Source organism: Aplidium turbinatum, chromosome 14 (assembly GCF_918807975.1).
Source record: "Aplidium turbinatum chromosome 14, kaAplTurb1.1, whole genome shotgun sequence".
Classification (NCBI taxonomy): Eukaryota; Metazoa; Chordata; class Ascidiacea; order Aplousobranchia; family Polyclinidae; genus Aplidium; species Aplidium turbinatum.
In genome coordinates, this window is record NC_137485.1 from 21856982 (window position 1) to 21869936 (window position 12955).

Sequence of the window (12955 nt, forward strand, 5' to 3'; positions counted from 1 at the left end):
ATCCTCAGGTCTGCACTCAGTAGTCTGGCTGCTGGTCAAGCAACTGGGAAGTTTGTAGTTGTTGTTTTGTATTTGATGCACCCAGTGTTCTCTGGCCACACCTGTTTCTAACTTTTTAACTTCACTAAGGTGTCTGAACACTTCTTTCTGAAGTAAATTGCGTGTTTGCAACCTATTCATTTTGCAGCATTTTTTACACAAGTTCAGTTCAGTTGCTTATATTTCTGACCATGACCATCACAACAAAAATAATACACGTTAACATTTGAAAACAATCATTGAATGACTGCAACAACGCAAAGTGCCAGCTCACTCCGACTAGTTGTTAAAGAACAGTTGGTTTACTTCTTGCTTTGGCGCAAACTTTTTGAAACGTGACGTCATTGCGGTTGAAATACTCACGTGACCGCGGTTCAAGCAAGCAAAATCGTTTTTCAATATTGTGAGTGTAGACGAAACGAGCTTAAAAACTAGCTTAAGCAAGAATTTCTAAGCAAGAACACTTTCTCGTGTAGACGCACCTTTAGTAGGAAAAGATTGTACTAAAACATGTAAAACGAGAAGCGAAAAATATACTAGAGTAGCCTAGTCTATCACGAACGCATTGTTTGATTTGTTGTGATGTAATAATACCAAAAGTAGTGATAAAGCGAGCAACGCGATACGCACGCTGTTCCGGTAATCCACGTTAAAAAACTCACGGGGAGGGATAAAGTAAGTTAATTTTGGGTTGATTCAACATTCGAGTCAGCACAAATCGATTTAATTTTCCCGGCAGGTTATATTGCGTAACAACAATGCTCAATAAGAAATTTACATTTGTTTTACATTAATTCGACATCTAGCGACGTTGAATTATCATAAAATAACGTTAAGTGCTCAACCAGGTACAGGTAACATATCAAGAGCTCCCTGCGAGAAGATTGCCTCGATTTACGTAAGCTTATAAGCCAACATAATTTCGGCACAATTGGGACACTGCGAGCAACACAAAGTCTGTGATGAACTAGTCAGAATCGGTATCATCAGATGCTGTATCAGCTGGACGAGATAACGGAAAGGCGCAGGCGCAACAAGGAGTAGATGCTTACAATAATTTGACGTCTACTGGAGTTAAATCAATGCAAATAGGGTGATATTTCTATAAAAGATTCTCCCAGCTGGGCACGTGTCTAAGCGCCGGCGAAGTAGGAAGTAACCCAAATAAAACATCCAGCAATAGTAAGATTGAATCAACATCCTAGTCTGGTGTAGTCTAAGAAAATTAGTTTTTTCTTGTAATCTTGTGGTCCTTACAATCACCTCGGCAATTGCCGACGGTAATTTCGAAGAGTGTGGTTAGTCTTTCTCACAAAGACTGCGTTTAGCGTCGCTGCAGCAATTAAGCTTTAATAGGTTGGATGTTTTCTTTCTTGCACCTTGCGATCTTATGAGCGCTGCTAAACTAAGCAAACTTCTTTTATGTTTTCCTTTGCGACCTAAAAAGCGCGTGACTCGTGACCTGTCATCTTTAAAGTGGCGCCTTCGGATTTGCCGCATTTTGATTTGTTAAAGCGATTGTTTCAGTACGTCTTTAGTTTGTATCTGTTATTTTATTGTCATGTTCATTATGATGTCATATTCACATTCCCTTACGCTGACCGGAAACTGAAGTTTGATTGTGACGTAACGAAAGTGAGACCATTCGGAGAAAAGATCAAACGTGGCTTTCTTTCACCAGGAATTGCCAGCTCTGGCAGTTGCCGTAACAACAACAGTGCAGTGAGTACCCTTTTTTCAACGCAGCGTTGTTGCGGAATTGCTTTGTTCTGTCGGATATTTAGCGAGAGACATAGCGTAAAACAAGAAGTTGCGCTGCAGTTGGTTGGATAATCCAGCGTTTAAGAAAAACAGAAATAATTGTAACGAACACTTCATAAGTGTCATGAAAACAAGGTGGGCGAAACATATTTTGCCCACCCTCGTTTCACGGCAGGGTGGGCGTCGCCCACCCGGCCCACCCTATTTCGACGCCTATGACTAGGGGAGCAAGGCCACCATGGCTGAATGCGGTGGCAAAGTGAATTACAAGTAACATGCCGGCTTACATCAGGCTAACGGGGTCGTCGTCGTCGTCTGAGCTTCTGGGGCCGAGGGTCTATCCTTTTACCACCCCAGATTCACGATGTTCCCGGACTACACTGGAAGGCTGCTAGAGAGCAGCCAGTCTTTAGTTTCATCATCCATGACGCGCAGACCTTCCACTCCGTTAGGTGGTTTGAAGATGGTACAGTCATTGATGATGTGGTCTGCGGTCTGTTCCTCGGCACCACATTCACAGGAGGAGGAAGAAGCCATTCCCCATTGGTGCATGGTTGAGCGGAAAAGCCCGACGCCCGTACGGAGACGGTTGAGGCGCACCCACGCCCGTCTCTGTAGTGTCAGGCCGATGGGGCGTGTGTCGGCGTCGGGGATGAATGAATGGAGTCTGGTGGTGCTTGACTTCCATTCAGAATTCCATTTATGGTCCGCCCAAGTAGCCGCAGAGATGTCTTGTTCATCAGCTTCGTTGATCAGAAGCCGAGCGGCTGGCACGAATGGGTGTCTTGATTTCAGTCAGCGGGGGTGCCCGTTTGAGAAGGCAGAGATCTTGTGGTGGTGGTTAACGGGGGCTAACGGGGTGAAAGGGCAGTAATACGAAAAAGTCAAGAGAGCAGAAAACGGCGGACAAGAAAATGCAAGTAACATGCCGGCTTGCATCAGTACAAAATGTTAGAAGCCCGCCACGAACGTCCATGGTAGAATTGCATCTACAATAACCACAATAGTAGGGCACAATGACCATTGACCACTGGTGAAAGTGCAAAGAGTAGTCAGACAGGGTAACCTACATGGAGCTATTGTACTTAAATTAAGAGTCCAAAGAAAGCAACTGTAGCAATCCAGTAAAATCCTGTTCAGCAAATACGTCAACGCTATAGACAAGAGATATTTGAGAAACGACATTAAGTGTAACATGCTGGTGAGAAAGCGAGGCACCAGCAAAGATGATACAGAGTGAGCCGTACGTTAAAGATAAGCGACAGAGCATGTCGCAATCGAATGACGGCTACAGACAGATGATAATGACAGTGAACTACTTTAACTATTCGAGTAACTAGGTAATTGCAAGAGTAGATGCAGTTTCCCGTCTTACCCAGGACGGTGACCTAAGCAGAAGATGTGTAGCACAGCCAGGGCTGTCTACAAGCACTCAGTCAGGTGTCTGGAGAGAATCATGCAGACAGTGGTATAGCACTTTATCCTCTTCACCGTCATGGCCATCATGACATCAGAGAAAGCTCTCGGGTGCTACACTGCACAAGTCCATTTCACCAGGAATCGCTTTAAACTCCCAAATACAAAACATTACAAGATTATGGACTTTGTATGTTTGTTTTTAATAGTCTAATTGGTGGTTTATTTGCCCGCTTGCAACACCAGTAGGCCTACCACATCTTGATCTCGATTTTGTCAGCAACATCAAGAGCTTTGCTGATTTTGACCCCATTGTAAATTCTGCTGCACTCAAAACTCATGTGTGATGATGCCCGTGGAATGAAGATATATCTTTAAAATAAAAAAAATAAATGAATCAATTACAATAAGGTTTGGTACTGGATTAAGCCTAAACTACCTGATATCAAAACTAGTGAAGGGCTCTCTGTGACACGGTTTGTCGCGTTTGATAGAAAATCGTTTTTTCAAATTTTGCAATTCTCAATGCTTTTCTTAAAAAGCTTGCAGTACGTTGGAAGAAAATGAGGAAAACGCTTTTTGCAGAGCGATTATTAACTCTTTGAGAGTTTGCAATGACTGAGAGGGAAGTGAAGCTTGTGATCATCTTTGGTAACAGTATTACAATAAGCCAGCGCCAGAAACAAAACCCTTAAACCATAAAAAGGGGCTATGCCAAATTGTGTTCAAATTGGTCGAGTGGTTGCCAAGAAAACGCAAATTACAGTGCCGGAATTATTTTCCCGGTATTGCATCTAAAAATAAGCTTTTCACTGAGCTAAGCTAAAACTGGGTGGGCCTGTTCATAATTAATTCCAATATACCAACTATATGCTCCACCAAACTGAAATTTTATTATGAAGACACTGTCCCAGATCAGTGAAGGCGTCTTCATCTTTTGCAGGACGTAATGCTGAATACAGCATTTAAATTAAATACACTTGGGTTCGTTGGTTGTTTCAACAAGAATTTAAATTATGAGAAAGCTGAACAAATTTTTATAAGGCACTACATGACATTACTTAGTCATTATTTTTCAACCAACCTAATTGCTTAATCTGAAGCCGCCCTTCATTTTATCGGTGTTTTCAGTGTGCTTATTAAAAAAGCTTTCTCATAGTTGGAGAATTGCTACCATGTGAGTATGCAGATAATTATGAAATTATGTTTATCTGCGCATTATTGAAGTTTGTTGCACAATGATCATTGAAACATTGCCATGGTTGTGACAATGTTATGAAATATATAAATATTCTGCTTCCTTGTAGGTAATATGTGTTATGCTTTTTCTTCAGCTTAAACCTGTGTAAAGAAGTGTGTCAGGACATACGCATCACGTTCGACTTTGTTCTCCCCAAGATGCTCCTTTATGACAACGAACGAGCACAGCATGACATTCTTGCCATTAACATCAAGACACCTAGTAGCGGGTCTGTTTTGTAATATTTATAAACTGCTGTGTGTGAGTTGTTTTGACAATGTTATGGTCCTCCGATTGAAAGTTTACTGTGAAACAGTCATTTACAAGTTTTATGCAATTTCGATAAATGATTAATTATACACTTAGATATACTGGTAAGAAGTATTATGTATGACAATTTCACTCGAAGTTTCGGTGAAAAAACTGTTGAAAATCTCAATTGCTAGAGTTGCGCCCTGTTTAAAATCAATGGAAATATTAAAGAGGGTATTTAAGTTGCTCGTCATCTTCAATGTTAGTGAGGACAGTGACTGATGGTAATGGAATCCTAACCTGAGCTTCTTTATAGTATTCACAACAAGGAAAAATTGTGCTGTGGAGGAACAGCGATGCTTGAGGATTCTGACTCCAGTTTGGGATCTCCGAATCCTTCTTTCACTTCAGGTGAGTATTTGCGTTATAAAAAATGAGTTATCCAACATCGATTGTTCACCGATAGTCGACATGGGATGGTATAAGTATTAGGATGGAGTGCAAAAAGTATTTCATTTCTTAATGTCCCATTGCCAGCTTAATGGCTTAGTGGTTAGTGTGTCCACCTCTGAATCAGTAGGCATGGATTCGATGCCCTGTCGGATCATGCCAAAGACTTTTTAAAAGTAGTACTGAATCTTGTTTCAGTTTGGCACTCAGGAAAAGGAATAGGCCTAGTCCCTTTATACGGCTACAATGACCCTGTCTGCCATGTAAAACACTGAGAAGCACGTGTATCTGTTATGGATACAGCAGCTTAAGCGTCTAACGCAAGGGCAGAAGGATGGTGCCCCCTTGGCTCTGAAACAGAGCAGATTTCTCCACTTGTTTAATCGGGTCTGCTACTATTCGGTGAGTCCGATTCGGTGAGTTCCTAACCTCTAACCCCTAACCCTAAAACGGCAATGATAATTAGGCTACGCTACCCGATAATTTAAAAAAAAAATTCAAAAAATCCCCCGTTAAGGGATCGGACTCACCGAATCAGACTCACCGAATCGGACTCACCGAAACGGGCCATTCCGTGTTTAATCAACTATGATCACAATAATTCGGCGACAACTCTACAATACAATCATCTGTGACCAACCATATGGCAGTACTTCGGAACGAAGATAACAGGTTAAAATCACGTCAATTTCAAGCCCTTTTATAACTAAAAAGTCCAATGCATACGGCCACAACATGCATACGGCCACAGCCATGATAATGGAAAAGGAAATAGCTAACTTCAATATTTTCATTATTATGTTCTTGGGTTGTTTTCCTTAAATTGTGCTGCAGACAATTTAATCATCATGATTGAGTTAACTATTTCCTTTTTCATTATCATACCATTGTCATACATGTGCTGTTCACCTATCCATCTGGTCTTATTTAATTCAAAGCAATTAAAGTTGATGACTGACATAGCTTGTTTTAAGTTTTTTGTATCATCCTGCTTTGTATATGGTCCTTATCTTCCATATTCCTACTTTAAGTACCCCCTTTCTAGTATTCAGCAGTATAACATCAGGTTTATGCCTTCCTGAGTGATCAACTCCTACTGACAGTCCATGCTGGCATTAAGTTTGCTACACTGTGACATCAGCGTACAGTCCTCTTGCTAAGCCATAAAACGTATAACCCCGGCCATCTGAATACCACCAAAGGTCATAATTAAAGGTCAAGAAAGCCATTTGCACTACACTAGGCCTCTTGGCAGATTCTGGTGGATACTCCAGTAAACAATGGTGTCATGCGGCATGGTGTGAAGCATTGTCAGGCACACCTTTGCGCTCAGTGATCAGATCTCTATGGGATAGCCAGTTGGACCATAGCTTTTCAATACTTGCCTCAACAAGGCGCAACGGTCTTTTTGCTGTTGTTGGATGTTTTGGAGCAGAAATTGCTACCTGTGAGTGCGATGTGCAGATGAGTGACAGGCCTTATGCCCAGAACACCTCATGGTGTGGAAACAGACAAAACCCGGTGGTGGCTAACCGACGGGTGACCTCATTTTTAATAACAATACGACTGCAGAGTATAAGCTTAAAAACACTGTTTACAGTTGTTCCTGATGCATTGCACAGCAACACTCCTCACTACTCAACGCAGTTGTCGGTTAGAGTCCTCTACGAAGAAGCCTGTCTTGAATTCTAACCAGCGGAGCACATACAGTCATACATCGTGCTTGCAACTGACGTAAAGTAGTTGTAATTCGGCCAAAATTTTTCCGAAATTGTTATTAAAGGTCTCAATTACATAACAATGTATCATTAATTACATTCAATTACAGTTGTAATTGATAGCACATCTACCCATGGAATATTACTTTATTACAGTGCATTGATAAGTAATTCCTTTGAAGTAGAGTTTTCTGCAGTAAAATCTAATGCAAACTCAGTGAAAGCTGAACATGGAAGAAGATGGGCAAGTTCCTCTTTCCAAATGTAATGTTTACTTGATTTTAATGTTTTAACCTTCGAGTCCATAATTCCAACAAGGCAGAATTAATTTTTGACTTTGACGATATTTGTTATGTAGCCTTGGGCGTAGTTGCTGAAGGAAAGGCGGCTGAGAGAAAGGAACTGGCCACCCTACTCTCGTTAATGCCGAAGGCTTAGTCTAATGAGAACCTTATCTTCTCGTTCCCCGAGGCTTGAATCAAGTATGGGACTCACCTTTACCTTTATGTAGCCTTATTCAAATATCCATGCAAATACTGCTACAAATAATCTACATAGCTACTAGTGATGGAACAACCTCCGGATTCAGCCATTTTTTTTACTCTGGAGCCGGAGGTGTGTGTGTAAGCTTTGTGTGTGGCTGTGATAGTCAACTTCGTGAGCTTGGAAAGATCTATGTTTATTGTGGTACTGACTAATGCAAAAATGCACATGTTGTCTGTAACGTTGGCCTTAAATGTAAATCTAAGATGGATAATGGGACTGTGGAAGTCAATTTGAAATCTAACAAAATGTTTACTCCTTGATAGACCATGTTAAAAGACCCTAAACATTGCCATAAGGCTCCTTCTCATGCGCTTGATGAGGGTGGTGTACTGTACAACTGCTCCGTTCAATTGATTATATGAAGTAGATATTACCCAAGGCCGAAACATCTTGACTTCCACCAAAATGTTGCCTCTAGTGCATCAGTAATTGCTGTTTAGTAAATGTTCCTTCGAGGTGAAACGTAGAAGTTATTTTGTTGGAGGGGATGCTAAAAAGTATTTGCACACTCCTAGTTTACATGATAATTGTAGCATCCAATTATGGCACAATGCATTGGTCAGTTGGTCACATCTCGCTTTTATACTTCTCGCAGAAGATGACAGCTTGGCAATCAAGCCTGACATAACAAACATCAAAGGAAAATTGGAAAAACCTGTGAAGTTTCCGACTTATCATAGGTATGTCTGCTGTCGCATGCATGCTGAAAGGCATCTTGATTAATGTTGCGGCACAACACTGACTTTATTGCTACAGTATTTGTAAAGAATTGTAGCTCTCTTACAGTGTCCTCTGCCATTGAACATAGGTTAACCAAGTATTATCCAGTAGCAATTACATAATTGAAGCTGTGCTGTGTACAATGTTTGTTTTTGTGAAGTATATTTTCAGGTGCTTTTGTGAACCACATAATATATATTATAACAAAACAATGAAAACTATTAATACTACAAAAAGTGCTCAATGCCAAGCAAAAAGGCAAAGCAGAGCGAATTAAATCAAATATAGTTATTACTATCTGAAGCCTTTACAAATTGTTTCACCTAACGGATCATCATCCGTTTGGTGATGATGATCCGTTAGGTGAAACAATTTGTAAAGGCTTCAGATAGTAATAACTATATTTGATTTATACTGTAGCCTATAGAAGAAAGTCCGCCCTGATTGCAGTAAAATGGATAGAAAGGCATCATTCAGCATCATAGTTGAAACAGGCGTCAATGGGCCTGACTTGGCAAGGAATATGGGCATCTCATGCTTTTCCAACATGCTTTTCCAATTAACATATTCAAGAGCAGTGGTTCCCAAACTGTGGTACGCGTACCAATCCATTAGTGGTACGCGAAGGTCTTTCAAATGGTACGCGGGAGACTCACTGAAGTTGACACGTGGACGTCCACGGTTGACAGTAGTTAAAATAAAATAATACAATTTGCGCAAACTTTCAGATTACTCAATGTGCATTACTGTGTCATAATTAACTTTATTCGTAAGAGATTCAAGCGTTTATGACGCAACATCTAGGTCAGTGGTTTTTAAACTTTTTTCGTTGCAACAGTTTTGAAAATTTTTGTTGGACTTGAGACGCACTCACCACTCAGCTATAGGAATTTCAGTCATTTTTATTTATTTGTGTCTCTAGCCTTTTTCTGTCTCGTGACAAAATGAAATTAGAAAGTTAGAATTGCGCTATGTGATTGTTAAACCATAAGCATTTGCTACAGTTTCGCAATGATGAGTTCTCATGCACAATGCACATGTCAGGGTATAACAATATCTGTGAGTGCTTTATTATGCAATTGAGTTTAGATACGAAGCGGAATCATTGTGTGACGCCCTTGATAAATTAAAACTACGCACCAAGGGCATGGCGACGCACAGTTTGAGAACCTCTGACCTAGGTTGTTTAACAGAAAGCCAAAACTTTTCAGTTTTCAATATTGCTACTAGGTAGGGCAATATATGGTTTGAACCGTGGCCTTGAACCCAAAAAATTGCAACAAAAGGTTTTTCAACTGATTTGATTAGTATTGGGTGTCAGTACTAACATATTCAAAATCTTAAGGGATCCAACTTCCGGAAAGTGGTTATTTTCAAGATGGCCGCCAAACCATTGAAATAACAGTAAATTGACCATAACTCGGTCATCATATGACCATTGACCAATGACCATACATTGTTATTGTTCATTTTTAATTGTATGGTCAATTTACTGTTATTTTATTGGTTTGGCGGCCATCTTGGAAGCCATCTTGAAAATAACCACTTTCCGGAAGTTGGATCCCTTAAGATTTTGAATAAATGTTAACACTGACAGTCTGACACCCAGTACTAATCAAATCAGTTGAAAAACCTTTTGTTGCAATTTTTGGCGTAAGGGTACCATATGTCATAAATTCCCCTACCTATACTGATAGTAGTAGTAGTAGTGGTCTTCTACTAATCCAACAGCTTAATGTAATTATATTTACTCTAATATTAAAATTATTTTGTCTTGAAGCGCTTTGCTAAAATTCCTTAAACTTTTTTGTTTTTGTTGTATATTTTTGAGATTTTCTGGTGGTAGCATAGGTGGTACGTGAACACTGTATGAAAGTGCTAAATGGTACGTGAATAGAAAAAGTTCGAGAATCCCTCGCTTAGATGATCCACCGAATAGAAGTGCCAGGAATGAGCTAGACCAGTGGTTCCCAACTCATGGGTCGCGACCCAAAGTTGGGTCGCCTGATAATTTTTTTGGGTCGCTTGTTTTTCAGGCATATTGTATCTTGGGCGAAAAAAATAACAATAAAAAAATTTAAAACGTGATGAGATCGATCACAAAACTGGAAAATATAAACACGTGTCATGAAGCGTTTCATGTCGAGACATCGGAAAGCTTTGTAGCATGATCGTAGTGCAAGAAGTTTTAACAATTTTCGCTTTTATTATTAATTGTTATTATTATTAAATGTAAACCCAACAAAAATTTCAGTCTCAAACATGAATTAACTTGACAAAGTTACGGAATATATATTTTAACGTGCACAAAGAAATTAACACTTAAACTAAGAACTATGCAGAGAGCACATGAACGAATCATGATGGGTTTAACATGGCGAGACAAAAAGACTGCCGAATGGATCAGAAATCAAACAAAATTACGAGATATATTGAGCACAATCAAGAAACTAAAATGGTCCTGGGCAGGTCATATAGCAAGATATCAGGACAATAGATGGACTAAAAAATTAACAACATGGACACCACGAGAAATCAAAAGAAAGAAAGGAAAACCAAAAGTAAGATGGAGGGACGACATTGACAGACAATGCAATACAACCAATTGGTACCAACTAGCACATGATCATGTAAATTGGCATGAAAAGGGGAACGCTTACGCTCTGCAGTGGGCTCTCACAGGCTGAAAATGATGATGATGATATGTCACGAACGCTATGTCGGACAAACTATGACAAAGTTTTCCACACGTTGGACCACGCATAGTCTGGTGTGGTAAAACGCATCAAAGACAAAGCCCCAAGTGCTGTATGGACTTATTGCTTTCTCCACAGAGAGGCCTTTGTTGCAAAAAAGCTGTCTCAAGAGCTGCACGAAGTGTGGAATGATGTGAAGTGTGTAAACTTCATCTAAACAAGACATCAGTCCACTAAATCGGCATTTGTTTTCGTTCTTGTGGATTCTGATTATTATCAAGCATTGCTGTTGCACACAAAAGTGCGATAGTTGTCACGAGGTCGTGTCCTGAAGCGAGTTTGTAATTTGCGAGAGGAGATTGCTATCTTCCTGAGGCAACAGAACTGTGTGAGATTAGCCGAGAAGTTTTTGCTAGAAGATTTCAAAGCAAAAGTTGCTTATCTTGCCGATGTATTTGACTCTGTGAATTTTCTAAATTTATCTATGCAAGGCAACGGTTTTACGATGATTGATCGCGCCGCAAAAGTTTCTGCAAACACAAAAAACTCATATTCTGGAAAAGTTATGTCACCAGAGATGAGTACGATATATTTCCTCAGCTAACGCAATATATCTGTGGCAATGAAGTTAATATTTAAGCAAACGATAATTAGACACCTGGAACAGTTTGCGAAAAAGTGTGTGCACTATTAGGGAGAATCTCTAACACTTAATAACGAAAATGATTGGATAATTGATCCATCTGTTGAAAAAGATCTGCCTCAACTTTCCACTCGTGTTGCAGAACAGTTTATGGACATAACGACAGAAGTAGCAAACCGTATTTCTTTTGCGTCCTTCAAAGACAAATACCCCAAAGATTCTGCAAACATCCACTTTTGGGCTTCTATCTACAAAGTGTATATCACAGTTTCACAATTAGGGATTCAAAAACAGATTCCATCTGCAACAACTTGGCTTTGTAAGATTGGATTCAGCGTCATGTGTGTATTGAAAACTAAACAGCGAAACCGGCTGGAAGTTAAAGCCGACATGCGGCTATGCCTATGCAAAATAACGCGTCGATTTCAAAAACTCACTGACAGCAAGCCAGCACAGCTATCTCATTAGTGATTTGATAAACATATTATTTTCGGAAAAAGTTACTGCTTTTGTAGTGCTGTTTGTTTGCAACACAACCTCGTATGGCTTTTAAAATATTACGACAATTTGCTTGGGTCGCAAGATTTTACCAAACTGAATTTTTTTTTAAATGGGTCGCCTTAAAAACGAGTTGGGAACCACTGAGCTAGACGACTTTTACACGAGAGAACAAAAATGTCACCGATTTTCAGCAAAAAATTTTCAGCTTTTTCCCAATAGCCGTGTATTCGTGCTATTACTTCCTTATCTTCAACGACTACTATCAGAAGAAGTTTTCTCATTTAGTTAAACAGAACATTTTTGTCTACAGGGTACAAACGTCTGATTTGATTACTCGCACGGTGTTCCAACCAAACCAACACTTTGTACTTTTCACCTAAATTACATTCTTTTCTCAGTATAAATTGTAGTGCAATCGACTACAATATTTCACTTCGACTTATTTTGCTTGTCTTTGCCTTATTCTGTCTTTTGTTAAATGCAAGTCTAGTAAAAATGCAACACGTTGGATGTGTAATTTGTTAAGTGTAGTTTTTGTTTTCTGTAAATGTTAAAATAAACGTGAATATGCTCAATCTGTTGTTACATTACTTGGCTTCGTATGTCTATGGTTTAACAAGTCAAAGTAACGCAGACAAGCGTATGTGCTTAATGTTTGGTTTCTACTCATTCTGTTACGTAATAATCATATGTCATTTTTAAGAATTACTGAATTTTTTGCTAAATTTTAAGGACAAAAATGAGTGAAAAGTTAATCCAGCTCGACAAGACATGCAAATAGCGAAGTTTGGCCTGTAGCTAGAAAGTTTTGGCACCTCTGCTATAAACAAATAAAATGCTCCATGGAGATCAAAAAGAGGTGTCGATATAAATGAACTATCGATGTAGGTGAACGCGAATGCGTGTACAAGGTAGGAATTTCAGTGTACCAACAAAAAAGCGTCGATATAGGCAAACTGTCAATATAGTCAAA

The 12955-nt window shown here is 39.6% G+C and overlaps 1 protein-coding gene across 3 annotated transcripts in view; it reads left to right on the top strand.

Moving 5' to 3' along the window:
- LOC145783189 (MSL complex subunit 3-like) overlaps positions 1-12955 on the top strand; it is a 56678-nt gene that overhangs the window by 33082 nt on the left and 10641 nt on the right. For all 3 annotated transcript variants that reach the window (XM_082594987.1, XM_082594989.1, XM_082594988.1), the window contains 3 exons: positions 4551-4685; positions 5025-5119; positions 8018-8102. In XM_082594987.1, coding sequence (XP_082451113.1) covers positions 4551-4685; positions 5025-5119; positions 8018-8102 — 315 coding nt within the window. The remainder of the gene's footprint in view (positions 1-4550; positions 4686-5024; positions 5120-8017; positions 8103-12955) is intronic.